The following is a 24,505-nucleotide window of genomic DNA, read 5'->3' on the forward strand; positions in this document are numbered from 1 at the left end:
TTTCAGTATAGTCAATCCATCTTCTCCACTCCAGTGTATATCTCTCGTTTGAATGGTCCTTGAGATATGCAGATATTTTAGCCATCTCTGCTAGGTTTGTTACTTTTAAAGTCCATTCTTGAATAGTAGGCAAATCTTCCTTCTTCCAGTATTGCGCCACCAGCAGTCTAGCTGCGGTTATTAAATGCAAAATCAGGTTAATCTCTACAACTGAACAATCAGTAATTATACCTAACAAAAATAACTGAGGGGTAAACTTTATCCTTTTTTAAAGAACATTTTGCATAATCCACCATATTTTTACCCAGAGTGCTTTAACCTTTTTAAAGTTTAAGGTTTATTATTTATAGGCCGCCCTTTTCCCTGAGGGGACTCAGGGTGGCTTACAATTTATAGGGAGGGGAATACAAAACAATAAGACATAAACAATACATAAATTAAAATAGAACACAACATTCATTCATCATTCGAGTGGGGACGGATTACGATCTTTATCCCCAGGTCTGACGGGATAGCCAGATCTTGAGGGCTGTGCGAAAGGTCTGGACGGTGGTGAGGGTGCGGATCTCCACGGGGAGATCGTTCCAAAGGGTCGGAGCTACTACTGAAAAGGCTCTCCTCCGCGTAGTTGCCAGTCGACACTGACTGGCGGATGGAACTCGGAGGAGGCCTAATCTGTGTGATCTAATAGGTCGTGAGGAGGTAATTGGCAGGAGGCGGTCTCTCAAGTCCACCATATATGAAAGTAAGTAGCATCAGCACAATCACATCTCCAGCATTTAGGTTGTAAATTCGGATACATAAGAGGCCGGCGACATGGAATCTTAACAACGCGTGTGCATTTCCCCCGCTCTGGAATGGCTAACAAGAATATATGGCTGAAATTGTTATCAGAAGCTGCAGCCTCGGTACAGCCTTGACTGTAATTTTTATGGTTTAAAAACTCCCAAATAATCTAATGATTTTCACATTTATGCAACTGATTCTAGAACACTTCTTTTAAAAAAAGGAAATGTTTTTTCTTGAAGCAACTTTTCCCCTTACGTATCCTTTCTTCATTGGGGTATAATTTTTCAGCTTGTGCAGAAGCACTTGGGAGTAAAATGTGCGTGCAATTCAGCTGTATTTCTCTTAATTCAGTGTTTCTCAACCTTGGTGACTTTAAGAAGGGTGGACTTCATCTCCCAGAATTCCCCAGCCAGCTGGCTGGGGAATTCTGGGAGTTGAAGTCCACCCTTCTTAAAGTCACCAAGGTTGAGAAACACTGAATTAGAAGGCAATCAAATTCTCATTTTGCAAAAACCCAAAATGATGCTACCCTGTTTCCCTGAAAATAAGACCTCCCCTGGATAATATGCCCAATCAGGCTTTTGAGCGCATGGGCTAAAATAAGCCCTCCCCAGAAAATATTGCAACACAGCAGCAGCCATGAGGTGACCACGCTCGCCACCTCCTGTACCTCAAAAATAATAAGACCTCCCCGAAAATAAGGCCAAGCACTTATTTCAGGGAGTCAAAAGAAAATAAGGTATGCGTGGAATGCGCTCCCCCACTTTCCTCACCATGGCAACTTTAACAGTTGACATTCGGCTCCCCTCACGTTCTGAAAGCGACCTGTGCGAAGCAAAAACAATTTGACATCCAGTTTGACAATGCAGCTCATCTGTGTTTAAGCTAAAGGATGTTCACAATGAGAAATACTAGAAAACAGGTGGACTTCAGCTCCCAGCATCCCACAGTCAACATGGCTGCCTGGGAATTCTGGGAGTTGAAGTCCACCCTTCTTAAAGTTGCCGCGGTTGAGAAACACTGCTCTAATCGAGGTATTGTCTTTTCAAACAGCTTTGAAGTCGTCTAACAAATCGAGTCCGTTCTCTGGGAACATATACCACATTTTTGGCAAAGTCAAGTTTTCAGGTAACTGTTCAGCCTCCACCTTACCCCCATTTCTGAATTATTTTATCCTCAATCCCTGCATCTACGTACGTATTTTTAATGCTTGCCCTTGTGCTCAGTGCATTGCAGAGTCTCAAAATGTGTCTCAGTTTTGGAGCTGAAGACAGCACAGGTTTGATTTAATGTCCGTTTGTCTGCCTCACTGATGTCTGACTCCGAGTGGCCAGGCCGAGATCTTTCAGATGCCGCAATATTTGGCAAGAATGCAGGAATGAACTAAGTGCCTCCTGCGAGCTCCACTCCTCTTTTATTCCCTCTGGGAGGGGCCATTCACCATCCACCTGTGCATTTACTCCCAAGTCGACCCCTTTTCTTTAGCTCTTCCCTTCGTCTGGCCACTCTGCGCATGCGCACACTGGGAACAGGCTCCAGCTGTTCTTCTGCCTCACTGATGTCCGACTCCGAAGGCAGCTGATAACTGTCGGACGGTCCTGGCCCCCTCTCTGCCTCCAACACAGAGCCCTCCTCAGAGCCTTCCCCAGACTCCAGGACTGGCCCAGGTTCCTCCCCAACCTCCTCAGTGTCCGAATCTGCTGCCAGCTCCGGTGGCCACTGGCAAGTCACAACAATACCTGAGAGCACCTGAAGAACCCATCCCCTCCCCTCACTGAACAAAAGTCACCACTCATTAATAACCCTCCCCCTTTGGTGTTTCTCTGACGCAGATTCTGACCGGATGGTTGAAGTATGTCACCATGCATCTTCCAACACCTTAAGCCTGGTCCCTGTCCAGGAGGGGCCCCTCCCTTTCCCTCCTGAGTCCAGAACCGAGAACCGGGACTATTCTGGGTCCCAGGAATGTTTCCTGGTGTTTGTGGGATGCTCCCTCAAGGAAGACGACATCAAGGACTGGCTGAGGCAGACGGCCAAGCAGGTGAGTCTCTCTGCTGGGCGGGAGGAGAAGTGTTACCTCCCACTCCTTAGGAAACTGCAGGAAGTCCTCAACTTACGATCACAATTGAGCCCAAAATGTATGTCGCTAAGTGAGAAATTGGTGTCCAGTCTCTTCTTAAAAACATCCAGTGGTGGAGCGCCTATGATTTCTGAAGGCCAGCTGTTCCACCGATTAGATGTTCTCACGGTGAGGAAATTTCTCCTTCATTCTAGGTTGCTTCTCCCCTTGATTAGTTTCCACCCATTGCTGCTTCCCCTGCCCTCAGGTGCCTTTGGAGAACAGGTTGAACAACCCCCCCCCTCTTCTTTGGGGCAGCCCCTCCAATATTGGAAGATTGCTATCAGGTGCACCTTAAAAGTCCTTCTCTTTTTTAGATTTACCTAATTCCTGCAGCCGTTCTTCGTATGTCTCATCCTCCAGTCCCCTCATCATCTTGGTTGCTCTTCTCTGTAACCCTTTCTACAGTCTCCGCATCTTTTTTTTTACATTGTGGTGACCAAGATTGGATGCAGTATTTCAAGTACGGTCTTACTAAGCCTTTATAAAGTATTTATGAGCATGACGTATGTTTGAACTGTGTATAGACATAAAGTATGTACGAACTTTAGTTATACAAGTACGTATGAATGTATGTATGGAACATAAATGTTGTTTGATGTTTATTCAATTTGTATGCCGCCCTGTTCCCGAGAGACTAACAACCAGAGGGGAAGGGGGGATACAAACAGGAAAACAAAAGACGGACAAATTAAAACACAACAACAGTCGCAACAATTCAAGTGGGGCTGGAAATTCATCAGCCCCAGGCCTGCCGGAACAACCAGGTCTTAGTGGCTTTGCGGAAAGCCGGAAGGGTGGTGAGGGTCCGGATCTCAATGGGGAGATCGTTCCAGAGGGCCAGAGCAGCCACAGAGAAGGCCCTCCCCCGGGGAGTTGGCCGATGGAATTCGGAGGAGGCCTAATCTGTGGGATCTGATCGGTCGTAGGGAGGTAATAAAGAACCTAAATTCTGTAGAAGAATAGAATAGAATAGAATAGAATTCTTTATTGGCCAAGCGTGGCTGGACACACAAGGAATTTGTCTTTGGTGCAGATGCTCTCAGTGTACAAAAATAAAAATAAAATACATTCATCAAGAAGCATAAAATATACCACTTGTTGATAGTCCTAGGTTACTAATAAGCAATCAAATCGTACTAGGAAACAAAACAATATAAATTGTAAAGATACAGGCAACATGATTATACTCATAAGTGGGAAGAGATAGGTACTAGGAAGGAAGAGAAGAATAATAGTAATATAGTAGATAATTTGACAGTGGTGAGGGAATTATCTTTTTAGCAGAGTGATGGCGTTCGGGGAAAAAACTGTCCTTGTGTCTAGTTGTCTTGGTGTGCAGTGCTCTATAGCATCGTTTTGAGGGTAGGAGTTGAAACAATTTATGTCTAGGATGCGAGGTGTCTGTAGATATTTTCACAGCCCTCTTTTTGACTCATGCAGCGTGCAGATCCTCAATGGAAGGCAGGTTGGCAGCCATTGTTTCTTCTGCAGTTCTGATTCTCCTCTGAAGTCTCTGTCTGTCTTGTTGGATTGCAGAGCCAAACCAGACAGTTATGGAGGTGCAGATGACAGACTCAACAATGTGTAGTGTATAAATAAAACATAGTGTAAGAGACAGACTCAATAATTCCTCGTACATAAAGCATGTACGAACTTTATTCATGCATGTACGTATCAACGTATGTATGGAACATAAAGAACATGAATTCTGTATGAACCACGGAACGATGAACATGCCAACTTGGAGCTCTTGCTAGATATTTGCCACCCGCTGACGTTTTCAAGCTGTCTTCCAAGGCAGATCCACGTCTTATCTCTTGAAGAGCATCTAAGTCCGGGGGTTTGGCTCTGAAAGCTGGAGGGAACCAGCCGCCCATAATGCCTTTAGAAAGAAATGCACTAGGTTATGAAATTTGAGCGCAAACCAGGGGTAGAATTCAGCCGGTTCGTACTGGTTCGGTCGAACCGGTTGTTACGATTTTGTGCAGGTCGGAGAACCGGTAAAATCAACCACCACCAGCTAGCCCCGCCCGCTCCACCCTATATATCAGTGTTTCTCAACCTTGGCAACTTGAAGATGTCCGGACTTCAACTCCCAGAATACCCCAGCCAGCGAATGCTGGCTGGGGAATTCTGGGAGTTGAAGTCCGGACATCTTCAAGTTGCCAAGTTTGAGAAGCACTGATATATATTATCTTCCCTTCGCCACGCGGTCCAGACCATCCAGCTAATCTGCTAATCTTACCAAAGATAATCATGCCACCCCCTTCGCCCTTCGCCCCGGGTTGGGGGTCCAGGGATACGCCATTCCCCGGCTCTGTCTGCCGCCCACTTGCCACCCACCTCGGCCAAGTTGGGGAATGTGCCATTCCCTGGCTCCAGCCTTGCCCCGGGCCGCCACGCATGCACGGAAGCCGTGCGTGCGCACACTCTCGCGTTTTCGGTGAACCGGTTGTTAAGTGGGTTGAATGCCACCACTGGCGCAGACTGATGCTCCTGGCTGGAGCATCTGGTTTGATACCACCGCTGTCATGGCAAAGTGGGCTTTGATAAAGAGATCTTCCCCGGATGAAGGATTCTGGATTTTTAATGTGCAAATGTGGCTCCAGAGAAATCTGTTACATAAGGATAATTTGCATGCACTCCTCGTCTGGAGCACAGCCACAGTGAGTTCAACTTTCCCTGCTGCCACCAAAGCCCCCCGGTGCCCTTCTGCTTTCCTCGCGGGCTTCAAGGCATCTGTCGGGGTGAGCTAATCTCGGTTCTCCCGATGACCGAGCGCAGGGCGGCAGGCGAAGAGTCACGGGGAGTGAGTTCTCACAAAGTCACAGAACGACCAACTAGATCAGCAGATCCGACCTTTGCAGAAATCGCGGGGCAGGTGGGAAGAAGAGCTTTGCGCAGAAAGAGGGCCGGGTAACCAGTGCCATCGGGTGGACAAGACAGGGGGGAAAAAAAGCAGAAAAAGGTCTGCAGACCGATTCTATAAATAGGGCTTGCTTTTCAAACACAGCAGTAGCTGGAATTCTTCCACAGTGGCCTTCCGACTCTTCTTTTACATGCATAACCAAGTTGGAGTGCTTGGATAATTATTAGTTAGTGCAATTGGTACTTCTGGGCCTAACTGCAGAGCCCCACACATCAAAACCAAGAACCAAGTTTGGGTGTGTGCACGTACATACATGTGTGTGTTTACACACACACACACACACACACACACACACATCCCTATAAATAATAAGTATATAACTGAATCTGAAATAGAAGAGAAGAGAACGTAGATAGAAGAGAATATAGAGAAAAGAGAATGGAATGGAGTAGAATAGAAAATATGGAATAGGATAGGATAGAATAGAATAGAATAGAAAATGTGGAATGGAATAGAATTGAGTTGGAATTGGAATGGAATGGAATAGAAAATATGGAATGGAATAGAATAGAAAATATGGAATAGGATAGAAAATGTGGAATGGAATAGAATTGAGTTGGAATTGGAATGGAGTGGAATAGAAAAGATAATGAATGGAATAGAATAGAATAGAAAATATGAAATGGAATAGAATTGAAATTGGAATGGAACAGAATAGAAAATATGGAATAGGATAGGATAGAATAGAATAGAATAGAATAGAAAATGTAGAATAGAAATGGAATAGAATTGAATTGAAATGGAATAGAATAGAATAGAAAATATGGAATGGAATAGAATTGGAATGGAATAGAATAGAATAGAAAATATGGAATGGAATAGAATTGAATTGGAATGGAATAGAATAGAATAGAAAATTTGGAATGGAGTAGAATTGAATTGGAATGAAATAGAATAGAATAGAATAGAAAATATGGAATTGAATTGAATTGGAATTGGAATGGAATAGAATAGAAAATATGGAATGGAATAGGATTGAGTTGGAATTGGAATGGAATAGAATAGAAAATATGGAATGGAATAGAATAGAATTGGAATAGAATAGAATAGAAAATATGGAATAGAATTGAATTGGAATTGGAATGGAATAAAATAGAATAGAAAATATGGAATAGAATAGAATTGAATTGGAAAGAATAGAATAGAAAACATGGAATAGAATTGAATTGGAATTGGAATGGAATAAAATAGAATAGAAAATATGGAATGGAATAGAATTGAATTGGAATGGAATAGAGTAGAAAATATGGAATAGAATAGGATAGAATAGAAAAGAAATACAGTATAGTGCAGTACGTTAAGTGAATCTGGTTTCCCCATTGAATTTGCTTGCCAGAAGGTCACAAAAGGGGATCACATGACCCCAGGACACTGCCACCGTCATAAATATGAGTCCGTTTTCAAGCGCCTGAATTTTGATCACTTGACTCTGGGAATGCTGCCATGGTCATAAGTGTGAAAAATGGTCATAAATCACTTTTTTCAGTGCCGTTGTCACTCTGAACGGTCGCTAAGGAATCTGTCGTATGTCAAGGACTGCTTGTGTGTGAATTTGTGTCTGTGCGTGTGTATGTATAGACATAAACAGGTGGATGTGTATGTGCACTAAGTATATATCACGTGCTGCTTCACTCTTAGTGTTAATAGAATAAGAGAGCTGGAAGGGACCTTGGAGGTCTTCTAGTCCAGCCCCCGGCTCAAGCAGGAGATCCTATATCATTTCAGACACAGACACTGTCCGGTCTCTTCTTAACCCTCCCACCCGCCCCCCGTGTTGGAACACCCACAATTTCTAGAGGCCAGCAGTTCCTCTGGTTAATCATTCTCGCTGTCAGGAAATGTCTCCTTAGTTCTCGGTTGCTTTTCTCCTGGATTAGTTTCCATCCATTGCTTCTTGCCCTACCCTCAGGTGCTTTGGAGAATAGACACTGAAGAGCAGAAATGTCTTTTATATTAGATTGTTGTGTTAAGGATTGAAAACGGGCATAGTTCTGTAGGTGAAGAAGGAGAGCAAAAAGTCCATTCTCTGCATTTCTGTGCGCGCACACGCACCTCTTAAAATGCAAACCCACGCAGTCTAGCTATGTAGCCCATCCAGTTGGCACATTAAAGAGATTTTTTTTTTCCGGAAGCTTGACATTTAAAAGCATCTTAAAATTCATAAACCGCCACAATTCCGCATCTGTGATTCACATAATGAATGTGTATCGATTCTGAACATCGCATGAAAATCGATCTCTGGAACATTTGATCAGATGTAACGCTTGATTTCTGGGTCTTTGATATACGTGCCAAGTCGTTTAAAAAATGTATCAGGCTGTCAAATGGAAGCATCAGTCTAGGTTGTCATTTATAAAACATTTTTCTTCCTCTTCTCACGATATGAATTCTTCAAAGGAGAAAAAAACTGAGTAGGTTTAAGGCCACCCCAAATCCTGGGTGATACGCAGTTGGCAATGAACCTCCATATAACAAAATACAGCATTAATGCATAAAAACTTAACAATAAACAGCATATGAAATGTGTACCATTAGAATAGAATAGAATAGAAAATGGAATGGAATGGAATAGCATAGAATAGAATAGAAAATAGAATAGAATAGAATATGGAATGGAATGGAAATATAGAATAGAATAAATAGAATAGAAAATAGAATAGAATAGAAAATTAGAATAGAATAGAATATGGAATGGAATGTGGAATGGAATGGAAATATAGAATACAATAAATAGAATAGAATAGAATAGAATGGAATGGAATGGAATAGAAAATGGAATGGAATGGAATGGAATAGCATAGAATAGAATAGAAAATAGAATAGAATAGAATATGGAATGGAATGGAAATATAGAATAGAATAAACAGAATAGAAAATAGAATAGAATAGAAAATTAGAATAGAATAGAATATGGAATGGAATGTGGAATGGAATGGAAATATAGAATACAATAAATAGAATAGAATGGAATAGAATGGAATAGAATAGAAAATGGAATGGAATGGAATAGCATAGAATAGAATAGAAAATAGAATAGAATATGGAATGGAATGGAAATATAGAATAGAATAAATAGAATAGAAAATAGAATAGAATAGAATATAAAATTAGAATAGAATAGAATATGGAATGGAATGTGGAATGGAATGGAAATATAGAATACAATAAATAGAATAGAATGGAATAGAATGGAATAGAATAGAAAATGGAATGGAATGGAATAGCATAGAATAGAATAGAAAATAGAATAGAATATGGAAGAGAATAGAATAGAATATGGAATGGAATGGAAATATAGAATAGAATAAATAGAATAGAATAGAAAATAGAATAGAATAGAATAGAATAGAATAGAATAGAATAGAAAATTAGAATAGAATAGAATATGGAATGGAATGGAAATATAAAATAGAATAAATAGAATAGAATAGAAAATAGAATAGAATAGAAAATTAGAATAAAATGAAATATGGACTGGAATGTGGAATGGAAATATAGAATACAATAAATAGAATAGAATAGAAAATTAGAGTACAATAGAATAAAATAGAATATGGAATTGAATAGAATATGGAATGGAATGGAAATATAGAATAGAATAGAAAATAGAATATGGAATAGAATTGAATAGAATATGGAATGGAATGGAAATATAGAATGGAATGGAATAGAATAGAATAGAATATGGAATGGAATTGAATTGAATAGACTATGGAATGGAATGGAAATATAGAATAGAATGGAATGGAATGGAAATATGGAATAGAATAACAAAGAGTTGGAAGGGACCTTGGAGATCTTCTAGTCCAACCCCCTGCCTAGGCAAGAAACCTTATACCGTTCCAGACAAATGATTATCGAATCTCTTCTTAAAAACTTCCAGTGTTGGAGTATTCACAACTTCTGGAGGCAAGTTCTTCCACTGATTAATTGTTCTCACTGTCAGGAAAACTTCTCCTTGGTTCTAGGTTGCTTCTCTCCTTGATTAGTTTCCACCCATTGCACACCAGAGCATATGAAACGCGTATCAAAATATAAAAACCTACACATACAAAAACCCCAGTATATCAAATGTGCATCGAGATATGAAACACAGCAAACAGCAGCGAACCATTTCAAAAACACACAGCCCTCGCGGCGCATAAAAATTGTGAATAAAATGAAATCATATCTGAGCAGTTACCAGAGTGGCTAAGCCGATGGCCGGCTAGCTAGATCTTTTAACCATTGGGCAGCACTGCCCTCAAGATGCTGCATTTCAGGCAGGGATCCAGTAAACATTTTTTGGGGGGGGGGGCGCATACCGTCGCAATACGATGTCAGGTTTGCAGGATGTTACGGTTAGGAGAATCAAGCAGCCCCCACTTATATTTCCAGGATTGGCACCTGCCGTAATTGGTTCAAATCCAGTTGGGGGCTCTCCAGATTTAGGAGATCAAAGCCTTGTGCTAGATCAGATATTAAATTAAACATATCTGGATTAGAAGCTGCCCACTCCTGGCGCCACACTATCTCACTGTCACAGTCTTCTCTCAGATAGTTGCTGTCCAAGTTTCCATTGGGGCTTTCAAGATTTGAGTCTGAATATTTGGTGGCCACAGTCCTCGTGTTACGTCCCCTGGTAAAATGGCGGTAGGACGTCTAATATCAGGGTCACATCGTTGGGCTACAAACCGTCCAGCTGACTTCAAGCCAGGCACAAATCTACATAGCAATAGCAGTTAGACTTATATACCGCTTGCAGGAACTGAGTATGTCTAGTTTAATGAAAAGAAGGACTAGGGGAGACATGATAGGATCTTCCAATATCTCAGGGGCTGCCACAAAGAATAGCAATAGCAATAGCAACAGCAGTTAGACATATACCGCTTCATAGGGCTTCCAGCCCTCTCTAAGCGGTTTACAGAGTCAGCATATCGCCCCCACAGTCTGGGTCCTCATTTCACCCACCTCGGAAGGATGGAAGGCTGAGTCAACCTTGAGCCAGTGAGATCTGAACCGCTGAACTAGCAGTCAGCTGAAGTGGCCTGCTGTACTGCACTCTAACCACTGTGCCACTTGAGCTAGCATACAACACTGAAAAGCCCTCGACTCAGCAACCATAATTGAGCCAAAATTCATGTCGCTAACTGAGGCATTGCTTGAGTTTTTTTCCCACTTTACGACTTTTCTTGCCGCCATTGAGTTGGGTTGAGTTTGCTTTGTTGATTAGCCCTTGGGCCCTGTCAAAATGCAGAGTTCCAGACACAAATTATGGCTAAAATCTGATAAAAACAATTTAAAATGGAATTGGAATAAAATACAATTTAAAACGAAATTGGAGTAAAATACGATTTAAACCGAAATTGGAATAAAACACGATTTAAAACAAAATTGTTTTCGCATTCACTGGCTGGGGAATTCTGGGAGTTAAAGTCCAGACATCTTCAAGTTGCCAAGGTTGAGAAACACTGCACTAAATGAACGGTTATAACTTGAGGACTACCTGTATTCATGTCGAATTTCATGTTTTTTGCATTCTAAACATTTTGCTTTTAACCTTTCTTTCCCAAATTCTTCCTCTCTCCATCCACATGTATCATCGGAGCATGATTGTAAGAAGAAAAACTGCTGGGACCCCTTAGCATCCATTTGGTGGATGATGGTTTGATTAACGGATGGTGGTTTGTTTGGTGGATGATGGTTTGTTTGGTGGATGATGGTTTATGTTGCTCAAACCAAACAATCGTTCTTAAATTATACCCTACATTTATCAGGCCCTGGTTTTTTTTGTTTTTCTTTCTGTTTGCTTCGTTTTTCATTTGGGTTTTAAATAAGTTAAACTGGATTTTTATTTGTCTCACCCCAAAAACAGAAACCACAACGAAAAGCTCTGAAAACTCGGGGCATGTTGACGTCGCAGGAAATCAAGACCATTCACGTAAGTGAGCCAGAGGGCTTCCGGGTAGGAGGAGCCGAGTTAAACAGAGCCGAGCAAAAAAGTATCAATCCATCCATCAGAACTGGGAGGGGCCCTGGAGGTCTTCTAGTCCAGCCCCCTGCTCAAGTAGGGGATCCTATACTATTTCAGACACGGGACTGTCAAATCTCTTCTTTAAAAAAACCTACAGCGATAGAGCATTTATAACTTCCGGTGGCCAGCTGTTCCACTGGTTAATTGTGCTCACTGTCAGGAAATTCCTCCTTAGTTCGAGGTTGCTCCTCTCCTTGGTTAGTTTCCATCCATTGTTTCTGCTGCTTTGGGATGTAGAGTAGATAAAAGTAGATAAAAGTAGACACAGGGAAGACAGCCAAGTTTTCATCTCGACTGGAGTCCTGACGCCATGGTTTGGCTGTGTTTTTTGTCTATTCTTGCCCCTTCCGTCTTTATTTATTATCTCATTTAATCCGCTAAATTAAAATATTCGAGGACTCTCTTCTGCTGCGGCTAGGACTGAAAAGGGACTGCTTTTGTCTGCGTTGTTGGTTCACGAGACTCGGTTTCTAGACAAGTTTGCTTCGCCTGTGATCCAAATTGATTTATATTTTTATTTATTCAAAGTTCTTTACCAACCATCTTCCCTACAAAGCCGTGATGTCGAACCTGTGTCATGCGTGCCACAGGTGGCACACGGAGTCCGTCCCCCCCCCGCTTGCAGGCACGCGAGCCGTCGCCCAGCCCAGCTTCACTACGCTTGCGTGCGTGCCTCCTGCCTGCCAGCTGATTTTCGGGTCTCTGCCGCACGTGGGAGACGTTTGCGCATGCATGGACGGGCGCGGGACGGGGGGGTCACGTGCGCATGCATTGAGGAAGCGCCCCCCCTCCCCTGCGCTCTATTTTTGAACCCAGGAGGCTTCAGGGACGGGGCACAGGAGGTCACGCACGTGCGTGGGGGTGGGAGAGCATGGGGGGTCTTGCACACATGCGCAGGCAGGCAGGGCACATTGCATTATGGGTGTGGGCACATGCGCGTGCTGTCACACGCATGCACGATTTCTGCCCGCGAGGGCGAAAAGGTTAGCCCATCCCCGCTCTAAGGTGACTCTGGGGGTGGCTTCCTGGCTATAAAACCCATAGAGAAGCGATCAAAATATAATCAAATATTTAAACGATGCAGACTAAACTGGCCCAAATATACATTGTAAGACGGTGTTTCTCAACCTTGGCTGGGGGATTCTGGGAGTTGACGTCCACAGGACTTAAAAGTCGCCACGGTTGAGAAAGACTGCTGTAAGAGAATGTTTTGGGGATCCTGCGCCCAGCAAAATTTCTCTCTGAATCCCAGGTGACCCGGCACCTCGATCCGCTTCCAGCTGGCTATTTCTACAACGGGACGCAGTTTGTGAATTTCTTTGGAGACAAGATGGATTACCATCCACGTATCTTTTGCTATAACCGCGTGTCTTGTGCAGCCTTCCTTTATTCATGCCTTTCTTTTATTTATATCTCACTACTATTTTTTTATAAATCAGGTTAAGGTGATGAACATACCTAACACTCTTTCCTCCTCCCGTTTTCCCCAAAATTCTGTGAGGTGGGTTGGCCTGAAAGAGCACAAAATCACCCCGTGAGCTTTCACACCTAAAGCAGGACTAGAACTCACTCTCTCCTGGTGATTGGCCCAAAGTCACCCAATTGGCTTTCCTGCCTAAGGCGGGACTAGAACTCACCGTCTCCTGGTGATTGGCCCAAAGTCACCCAGCTGCCTTTCATGCCTAAGGCGGGACTAGAACTCACCGACTCCTGGTGATTGGCCAAAGTCACCCAGCTGGCTTTCACACCTAAAGCAGGACTAGAACTCACCGTCTCCTGGTGATTGGCCCAGTCACCCAACTGGCTTTGATGCCTAAAGCGGGACTAGAACTCACCGTCTCCTAGTGATTGGCCCAAAGTCACCCAGCTGCCTTTCATGCCTAAAGCGAGACTAGAACTCACCGACTCCTGGTGATTGGCCAAAGTCACCCAGCTGGCTTTCAGGGCTAAGGCGGGACTAGAACTCCCAATCTCCTGGTGATTGGCCCAAAATCACCCAGTTGGTTTTCATGCCTAAGGCGGGACTAGAACTCACCGTCTCCTGGTGATTAGCCCAAAGTCAATTAATTAAGTAAATTAATAAAAGGGTTTTTTGTCGGGATAAGGAGTTGCTTCCTGTTCTTGGGAAGCCTCGATCCGAACAGTAGTAATTCCAGTACTATTTTTAGTCCCCTTTAGTTGTTTCCCGACTTCTTCCCGGAAATCCTTTTCTCCCCCCCCCTCCTCCTCCTCCTCTTCTTCTTCTTCTTCTTCTTCTTCTTCTTCTTCTTCTTCTTCTTCTTCTTCTTCTTTCTTCTTTCTTCTTTCTTCTTTCTTCTTTCTTCTTTCTTCTCCTCCTCCTCCTCCTCCTCCTCCTCCTCCTCCTCCTTCTCCTTCTCCTTAACGGTTTCATCCCAGTCATGGACCAGTTCATGAACGATTACTTGGAAGAGGCGAACCGAGAGATTGAAAAGTACAACAGCGAGCTGGACAAACAGGAATACCACGATCTCTTCGAGCAGAAGATCTAAGCCGGGGATCCACGTGGGGGTACCAAAAAACTCCCCGAGACCCTTCTTCAACAGTCTGAAAATTAATTTGCCACCAAGAAATCATCTTCTTTCATCTTGGCTAGCTGTAAAGCTGGTTTGTTTGGGTTTTTTTTTAAAATTAAGTTGCATTCACATTAGCTTGGCATCTTAATAACGGTCCCAGGAATATTGGTGGGCCGGCGTGATTTCCAAATTTGTTGTCGAGTCATCTAGAGCGCATTGGTGGAAAAGCAATGTAGAGGTTTTATTTTATTTTATTTTATTCATTTCAAGCGTTTACGGAACTGTCTGCTCCTTCGTTTTGCTTTTCGGACGTTTCCCGAAACGCTTTGGCTTCAGTTTAGTGACCGAGATAATCGGGGCCTGTGATTGTTTGCTAGCCCGGCTTATTCCTGAGGGGAACGCATCTGAAAAGGTTAATTTGGGGGGCCCTAATCCCCAAAGCGAAATGTAAATGATCTTAAGGGCTGCCCCAAACTGACATATCGTGGTTTGAAGATGTTCTTGAAGCGAGAAATGGGGGAACGTGCCCGTTTTTAAAGGCCGCTATGAACCGACATGGCGGTTTGGTGGTGTTCCCAAAATGAGAAATGGGGAGGGGGGGACACAAATCATCTTGACGGTGCCTCAGACCAACATATCATGGTTTGAAGACGTTCCTAAAATGAAAAATGTGGAAGCACAAATAATCTTGACGGTGCCCCAAACCAGCATGTCATGGTTTGAAGATGTTCCTAAAATGAGAAATGAGGGGGACATACTTGTCCTTAGCGACTGCTGCTAACCAGCATCGTGGTTTTGGGGTGCTCCCAAAGCGAGAAATGATATTGACTGTGCCTCAAACTAACATATGATGGTTTGATTATGTTCCCAAAGCGAGAAATGGGGGAAGACAAATGACCTTGATGGTGCCTCAAACTAACATATGATGGTTTGAAGAAGTTCCCAAAGCGAGAAATGGGGGAACACAAATGACCTTGATTTGTGCCTCAAACCAACATATGATGGTTTGAAGATGTTCTCAAAGCGAGAAATGGGGGAACACAAATGACCTTGATTTGTGCCTCAAACCAACATATGATGGTTTGAAGATGTTCCCAAAGCGAGAAATGGGGGAACACAAATGACCTTGATTTATGCCTCAAACCAACATATGATGGTTTGAAGATGTTCCCAAAGCGAGAAATGGGGGGACACAAATGACCTTGATGGTGCCTCAAACTAACATATGATGGTTTGAAGATGTTCCCAAAGCGAAAAATGGGGGAACACAAATGACCTTGATGGCGCCTCAAACCAACATATGATGGTTTGATGATGTTCCCAAAGCGAGAAATGGGGGAACACAAATGACCTTGATGATGCCTCAAACCAACATATGATGGTTTGAAGATGTTCCCAAAGCGAGAAATGGGGGAACACAAATGACCTTGATTTGTGCCTCAAACTAACATATGATGGTTTGAAGAAGTTCCCAAAGCGAGAAATGGGGGAACACAAATGACCTTGATTTGTCCTTCAAACCAACATATGATGGTTTGAAGATGTTCCCAAAGCGAGAAATGGGGGAACACAAATGACCTTGATTTGTGCCTCAAACCAACATATGATGGTTTGAAGATGTTCCCAAAGCGATTAATGGGGGAACACAAATGACCTTGATGGTCCCTCAAACTAACATATGATGGTTTGAAGATGTTCTCAAAGCGAGAAATGGGGGAACACAAATGACCTTGATTTGTGCCTCAAACCAACATATGATGGTTTGAAGATGTTCCCAAAGCGAGAAATGGGGGGACACAAATGACCTTGATGGTGCCTCAAACTAACATATGATGGTTTGAAGATGTTCCCAAAGCGAAAAATGGGGGAACACAAATGACCTTGATTTGTGCCTCAAACCAACATATGATGGTTTGATGATGTTCCCAAAGCGATTAATGGGGGAACACAAATGACCTTGATGGCGCCTCAAACCAACATATGATGGTTTGATGATGTTCCCAAAGCGAGAAATGGGGGAACACAAATGACCTTGATTTGTGCCTCAAACCAACATATGATGGTTTGAAGATGTTCCCAAAGCGAGAAATGGGGGGACACAAATGACCTTGATGGTGCCTCAAACTAACATATGATGGTTTGAAGATGTTCCCAAAGCGAGAAATGGGGGAACACAAATGACCTTGATTTGTGCCTCAAACTAACATATGATGGTTTGAAGAAGTTCCCAAAGCGAGAAATGGGGGAACACAAATGACCTTGATTTGTCCTTCAAACCAACATATGATGTTTGAAGATGTTCCCAAAGCGAGAAATGGGGGAACACAAATGACCTTGATTTGTGCCTCAAACCAACATATGATGGTTTGAAGATGTTCTCAAAGCGAGAAATGGGGGAACACAAATGACCTTGATTTGTGCCTCAAACCAACATATGATGGTTTGAAGATGTTCCCAAAGCGAGAAATGGGGGAACACAAATGACCTTGATTTGTGTCTCAAACCAACATATGATGGTTTGAAGATGTTCCCAAAGCGAGAAATGGGGGAACACAAATGACCTTGATTTGTGCCTCAAACTAACATATGATGGTTTGAAGAAGTTCCCAAAGCGAAAAATGGGGGAACACAAATGACCTTGATTTGTGCCTCAAACCAACATATGATGGTTTGAAGATGTTCCCAAAGTGAGAAATGGGGGAACACAAATGACCTTGATGATGCCTCAAACCAACATATGATGGTTTGAAGATGTTCCCAAAGCGAGAAATGGGGGAACACAAATGACCTTGATTTGTGCCTCAAACTAACATATGATGGTTTGAAGAAGTTCCCAAAGCGAGAAATGTGGGAACACAAATGACCTTGATTTGTCCTTCAAACCAACATATGATGGTTTGAAGATGTTCCCAAAGTGAGAAATGGGGGAACACAAATGACCTTGATTTGTGCCTCAAACCAACATATGATGGTTTGAAGATGTTCTCAAAGCGAGAAATGGGGGAACACAAATGACCTTGATTTGTGCCTCAAACCAACATATGATGGTTTGAAGATGTTCCCAAAGCGAGAAATGGGGGAACACAAATGACCTTGATTTGTGCCTCAAACTAACATATGATGGTTTGAAGATGTTCCCAAAGCGAGAAATGGGGGAACACAAATGACCTTGATTTGTGCCTCAAACTAACATATGATGGTTTGATGATGTTCCCAAAAAGAGAAATGGGGGGACACAAATGACCTTGATGGTGCCTCAAACTAACATATGATGGTTTGAAGATGTTCCCAAAGCGAGAAATGGGGGAACACAAATGACCTTGATTTGTGCCTCAAACCAACATATGATGGTTTGAAGATGTTCCCAAAGCGAGAAATGGGGGAACACAAATGACCTTGATGGTCCCTCAAACTAACATATGATGGTTTGAAGATGTTCCCAAAGCGAGAAATGAGGGAACACAAATGACCTTGATGGTGCCTCAAACCAACATATGATGGTTTGAAGATGTTCCCAAAGCGAGAAATGGGGGAACACAAATGACCTTGATTTGTGCCTCAAACTAACATATGATGGTTTGAAGAAGTTCCCAAAGCGAGAAATGGGGGAACACAAATGACCTTGATTTGTCCTTCAAACCAACATATGATGTTTGAAGATGTTCCCAAAGCGAGAAATGGGGGAACACAAATGACCTTGATTTGTGCCTCAAACCAACATATGATGGTTTGAAGATGTTCTCAAAGCGAGAAATGGGGGAACACAAATGACCTTGATTTGTGCCTCAAACTAACATATGATGGTTTGAAGAAGTTCCCAAAGCGAGAAATGGGGGAACACAAATGACCTTGATTTGTCCTTCAAACCAACATATGATGTTTGAAGATGTTCCCAAAGCGAGAAATGGGGGAACACAAATGACCTTGATTTGTGCCTCAAACCAACATATGATGGTTTGAAGATGTTCTCAAAGCGAGAAATGGGGGAACACAAATGACCTTGATTTGTGCCTCAAACCAACATATGATGGTTTGAAGATGTTCCCAAAGCGAGAAATGGGGGAACACAAATGACCTTGATTTATGCCTCAAACCAACATATGATGGTTTGAAGATGTTCCCAAAGCGAGAAATGGGGGGACACAAATGACCTTGATGGTGCCTCAAACTAACATATGATGGTTTGAAGATGTTCCCAAAGCGAAAAATGGGGGAACACAAATGACCTTGATTTGTGCCTCAAACCAACATATGATGGTTTGAAGATGTTCCCAAAGTGAGAAATGGGGGAACACAAATGACCTTGATGATGCCTCAAACCAACATATGATGGTTTGAAGATGTTCCCAAAGCGAGAAATGGGGGAACACAAATGACCTTGATTTGTGCCTCAAACTAACATATGATGGTTTGAAGAAGTTCCCAAAGCGAGAAATGGGGGAACACAAATGACCTTGATTTGTCCTTCAAACCAACATATGATGGTTTGAAGATGTTCCCAAAGCGGGAAATGGGGGAACACAAATGACCTTGATTTGTGCCTCAAACCAACATATGATGGTTTGAAGATGTTCTCAAAGCGAGAAATGGGGGAACCTTCCTGTCCTTAAGGACAGCGACTAACCAACATGGTGGTTTGGTGATGTTCCCAAAGTGAGAAGTGAGGGAACACGAGTGATCTTGACAGTGCTCAAACCAACATATCATGGTTTGAAGATGTTCCTAGGGCGATAAATAGGGAAACATATCTGGTGTTAACCAGATATGTTAATGACCAATGTGGCATCTCGTTTGATGTTTCTAAGCCAAGAAATGGGTGAATACTTTTGTTCTAGAACAGTGTTTCTCAACCTTGGCCACTTGAAGATGTCTGGACTTCAACTCCCAGAATCCCCCAGCCAGCATTCGCTGGCTGGGGAATTCTGGGAGTTGAAGTCCAGACATCTTCAAGTAGCCACGGTTGAGAAACACTGTTCTAGAACCACTCCTAACCAACAATGGTGGCTTGCTTAGTATTCCTGCAGCGAGAAATAGGGGAATGCCATCAATCTTGAGCCCAAACCAACATTTGAGGTTTGGGGGAGATATTCCTCAAGGGACAAATGAGGGAACAAAGTTGTTCTTAAGGACTAAATCTAACCAACATGGCAGCTTAGATGACATTGCTAAAACGAGAAACGGGGGAAGAGAAATATTCTTAGACAGCTGCCCCAAACCCACAAGTAACCATGTGAAGATAAGTGCAAAATGGAATATATTTCTACAATAAGCAGTGGAGAAGGTTGGCATTCTTAAAGAGTGCCCGGAATTCAAGTTTCTAAACTACTCTTAAAAGCAAAAATTGGGGGGACGTAAATATTCTGACAGCCTGCCCCAAAATAGCATAATGCCTTTGAATTCCCCCCCACCCCTAAAGTATTCCACGAAGCTGCTCCTAAGGTACCCAATGAGATTGGCAGCGGGTGTCCTAATTGCGATCACCTTCTTCGGAAGAAATGCCAGCTACCTATTAAAATGTGGGCTGTGTTGATTGAAACAGAAACGTGCCGATCCATTCCAGGCCGAGAAAAGATGCCTCAAATGTTTTGCAAAAAAAACCCCAAATCCTTCATGCCATTTGATATTCACTTCTTAGGTCTGTGATGGCAAACCTGTGGCATGTGTGCGAGTTGGTTTTTGCATGCACTAGGGCACCAGAAAACGCCCCCCAAAATGCCCCCAAAATGGGCCATTTTTCAGGCATTTTCAGGGCGGTTTTTGGACCATTTTCAGGCTGTTTGGGGGCCATTTTAGCCAGAAAACGTCGCACAAATGGCCAGAAAACGACTCAAAAAATGGCCTGAAAACAGCCCCCCAAAATGGCCAAAAATGACCCAAAAACAGACATGCACGTGCCAGCCAGCTTGTCTTTGAGTTTCCGGCACTCTGGTGCCCACCACACGCAAAAAGCACGCGTGTTCCAGTTTAGACACTCAGGGCCTAAAAGGTTCACCATCACTGTCTTAGGTCGATTAATTCATTCTTTTCTTTTTCCCCCCTGGAAAAAGAGTCCAGGTTGATCTGGAACAAAGAAGCTTTGGAATACTTTACGGTGGCTTCTTAATTTTTAGTTCCGTAGGACCGTCTGCAAGGGATAAAGTGGTTTTTGTTTTAAATGGAAAGCTTGGCGAACCCTGGTTATATCGGCGCGTGAAGCTTTCCGTGGGGTGCCCGAAGGCCCCTCTTACAGGCGAATAGAGTGTCCTTATCAGAATTGTGAATTTTATCTATGCATGGTTGTAACCTAGTTAATTCTTCAGATGTAACTGATAGTGCCTGGTAGGAATAACGTAGCTAGGAATAGTTTCAGGAGGAGGAAACGTGGCTGTAACAGGTGAAAAGACGCTCGGTGTTTTGGGAGATGGGAAGGGAAGGTGACTCTCACCATTTTCTCCCCAGGAATCGCAGTGCAGGTTTTAGCACAAAATGCATTGCCATTTCAGAGTTATCCCAGCTGAGTTATCTATCTCTCTCCAAACTGGGAGACCTCCAGAAAGGTGAAATAATCCAACGAAATCCAAATAATCAAAACACCTTCGGCTTCTCCAGTGCTTCATAGGGAGAACCAGTGGAGAAGTTTTGCTCGTCCAGCCACAGTTACGGAAGGCTCCTTTTTAATTTTTTTGCTTAGGATAGTTTGTCTAACGATCCGCGAAGCCATATTATATCTATCTAGAAATAACCTTGTTGCTACCCAGCATCTGGAAGCGGAGACAAAGGGGCAGCCTAGCCCGATTTGTCTCTGCTTCGGCGTTGAAAAAAGGCGATTGAGTAGGTTTTAAGTGCAATTGTTATGAATGAAATAGATTTGCCGCATCGAAAGCTCTGCCGAACTCTGAAACACGCGGGTCCTGCGTAGAAAAAGTAAATTCCCCAAGGCTGTAGTTGTTTTTTTTTTTTCAAGTTTGGGGACTAGAAGATGGGTGGACTTCAACTCCCAAAATCCCCCCCCCCAGTCAGGGAATTCTGGGAGTTGAAGTCCACCCATCTTCAAGTGCCCCAGTTTGACAAGCATTGCTCCAAGGATTGTATTAAACACAGCCTTTCACCCACACAAACCACGTAGGGGAGAAGTCAACACAACATCGTGTGTCTGTTTGCTCCGAAATTCACAGTCCGTGGACGAAGCTTTTGAGAACAGCTATCGTCTTGCGGGTCACAGTTTCCCATGGCATAGGAAACTTTTCCTGCTTCTTGGACTGGAGCCAGTGTCTGTTACCAACGGTGCCCCGGTAGCATCTGGCAAATCAAGAGCTAGGGCAGTGGTCTCCAACCTTGGCAACTTTAAGACCTGTGGACTTGAACTCCCTCTGGGAGTTGAAGTCCACAGGTCTTAAAGTTGCCAAGGTTGGAGACCACTGCTATAGGGGATACATGTAACCAGGATCAGGTATCACCACTGCAAAGGCCTAAATATCCCGGGGTTCCTTGGCTCAGCCAGATGCTCTCTTTCTGCCCCGAATAAGTTCTCCATCTGGTCGTCCCATCCCGACACAGAATGGGGGACTTTTAGGGTGCAGAATAGGTTTCTTCCAGGTGCGTCTCCACAGGGGTCCCTGGATGCCCCCCTTTCTGTTGTGGGCCATTTCTGTTGCGTTAAGTTGTGTGGGGGGAAAGCGCAGCCGAGTCAGCCGTTTAGCAGAAGCCGGAAGCGAAGACGCGGTAGAGAAAGGGTGTCTTTTGTACTGCATGCAAAATAGAAGAATTAAATCAAAGCAAAAAAAAATCACCGTATTTTTAGATTCAAGACCTTCTACCAACTTGGTACCACGCGAATATTTCTTCTCTTTTTGGGTAAGGATCTTTTTATTAAAAAAAAAAATTGTTTCGTTACCTCAAACTCGGTTGATCTTGAACTGTGATTTACGATTGTCTCTCTCCCCCTCCCCTAAACCGGGTAGGGAAGGGCGAGGAGAAATTAAACAGCAAAAATGATTTCTAAAACTGTGATGACGAGGGTCCCGTCAGAAATACCAGTGCCTTATTTGCGGCGCCGACGATTAAAAGACGCCGACGATCTGGATACCTGGATGACGTCACGGCCCTTAATCCTCGCCCCCCTCTTTTGAAGGGAAGGAGAAAATAAAAAACCATTTGGTGGAAGGACTATGAACTTAGTAAAGCATATTTAGCACAGATATTTAGCTAGGCTCTCTGTTTGGTGTTCTTTTTTTAAAGAATGAAATCTCCAAACTCTTTGAGGACTGAAGTCAATAATAAATGGAGAAATACTTGATCCTGTCGGGAATTTGAAGACAAATTGCAGGGTTATTTTTTCCCCCTGTTAGGAATTGCTTCAACAAACCGACAGCATTTTTATTAAAGAGGGGGGGGGGACACTAATTTTCTTTATTTTATTATATATATATATATAGAAATATATATTTGAAGGGGAAGGGGAATGGCGGGGCTGGTAGACATTTAATTGGGGAGGGGTGGCAAAGAAAATTTGCCTGCGGTAGGAAAAAAAACACAACACACAAAGACGCACACACCAGTGGTGGGTTCCTCTCCCCGTCGCTACTAGTATGGTGCTTACGGCCACACATCCTTTCGTAGACATGCGCTGCAAACGCACATGCACTCCACCGCCCCTGCGACACCCAGCAACTTGTTGAAGATCGCGCAGGCACTTCACACTGTGCACATGTACGCAATTGGCCGGTGGCTTTAAAAACCAGTATCGAACGTGGGCAAGCCGCTGTCAGCTGCTTCTGGCTACTAACGGTATGCCCATACCAGGCCGTACTGGCCTGAACCCACCACTGACACACAGACACACACACTGAAAAAGCGGCTCCACACTCTGGAGCCGCAAACACTCCCCATCCAAAGTGCTATTACAGGCCTTCTTGGGTTACCCGCGGCTCCCCGAGATTTTTGGGGTCCTTTCCGTCGGCGGGAGGCCCAGAGTCGAGTCCTCAAGGAGTTTCCGTGCTTGCTGACTTCCCATGTAGCCGTATGTGTGGATTTCTTTTCCCTATCGACATGAGGATGAGTGTGGTCAGAAGTCGCTGAAGTTATACGGGGAGGGTGGGGGGGCCGGGGGGGGCAGATTATTGCAAACTTGAGAGAGCGGCAGGCTTATAGCTCCCAACTTTGCTGCTGGAATAAAAATGGGGAAACATCTGGAGAAGGTGGACCCCGAGTCGGGCCGCCTCTGCCGTCCGGTTAAGGACGGATGGGCCAACTTTCCACCAGATGAAATGGCATCGACGGCTGCCAGGGATTTGGGGTGACATCGGGGGTACTTCTTCAAACACTTCCTTTTTTTTCCGGCCCAAATTCCCTTTTTATTTTCAGCAGCATCAACTGGGGGGAGGGGGGGGGGCCCTTAAGCGTGCCCGAAATTGTCTTCTGAATCTTAATTTTCATTATTTTTCCTGAATTTTGCACAGCCGATAAGCTCTCGAATCCCCTCCAGGTTAGGGATAGGGGATCAGGGGAAGGATAAGACATAAAAACTGTGAGTTTGTTAGAACTGCATTGCTAAATCTACTTTTAGACGATGAAAAGCGTACCTCAGAAAACTAGTAAGAAACGGACTTTGTGCCCTCCGCTAACCGTCGTCTCACTCTTTCTCTCTCTCTCTCTCTCCTTTTTTTTTTTTAACCCGGTGCCAAAATGGAAAGTTTCATACTAGTTTTCACCGCGTTTGCAAGACTCCGTCAAAATGTGTTATTTTTTACCAAAAAAAAAAAAACTCTACTGTAACTTCAGTTAAACTGAAAAAAACCGTGTGATTGAAGCTTTTGGGCTTATCTGTATTATTACACAACTTGATTCCGTAAATATATAAAAGTACTTCTACCTTTATTTTGTATTATTTACACGTTTATACTGGCTGTTTGTGATTATTATTTTTTACACCTGTAACTTGGATGCGATTCTAAAACCCAATAAATTATATTCATCCAGTCAGATGGAGAAAAAAGGGGTTGTCTTGACTTCTTCCGCCTGAATGTTTGCGCCTTAAAACTGCATTTATGGACCATCCAAAAGATTCAGCCTTTTGAATGTAGGCGAGATACGTAAAATCATAGAACTGTGATTAGGCATAAAAGGGACATTGGAGGTCT

General features: G+C 43.4%; 1 protein-coding gene and 1 long non-coding RNA gene across 2 annotated transcripts in view; one reads left to right on the forward strand and one right to left on the reverse strand.

Moving 5' to 3' along the window:
* Positions 1 to 15,270, forward strand: part of C9H20orf194 (chromosome 9 C20orf194 homolog) — a 92,023-nt gene extending 76,753 nt beyond the window's left edge. Inside the window, 5 exon segments of the mRNA XM_032224481.1 lie at positions 1,843 to 1,917; positions 2,622 to 2,830; positions 11,695 to 11,760; positions 13,106 to 13,199; positions 14,251 to 15,270. Of these exon segments, the coding sequence (XP_032080372.1) occupies positions 1,843 to 1,917; positions 2,622 to 2,830; positions 11,695 to 11,760; positions 13,106 to 13,199; positions 14,251 to 14,363 (557 nt within the window). The 3' untranslated portion in view covers positions 14,364 to 15,270.
* Positions 15,271 to 20,680: 5,410 nt separating this feature from the next.
* Positions 20,681 to 24,189, reverse strand: LOC116513342. The gene is made up of 2 exons (XR_004255973.1): positions 21,783 to 24,189; positions 20,681 to 21,680 (listed from the first exon to the last, which is right to left on the reverse strand). It is a non-coding gene; the product is annotated as an uncharacterized LOC116513342 (long non-coding RNA).
* Positions 24,190 to 24,505: the final 316 nt, after the last annotated feature.

This window comes from Thamnophis elegans, chromosome 9 (genome assembly GCF_009769535.1).
Source record: "Thamnophis elegans isolate rThaEle1 chromosome 9, rThaEle1.pri, whole genome shotgun sequence".
Lineage (NCBI taxonomy): Eukaryota > Metazoa > Chordata > Lepidosauria > Squamata > Colubridae > Thamnophis > Thamnophis elegans.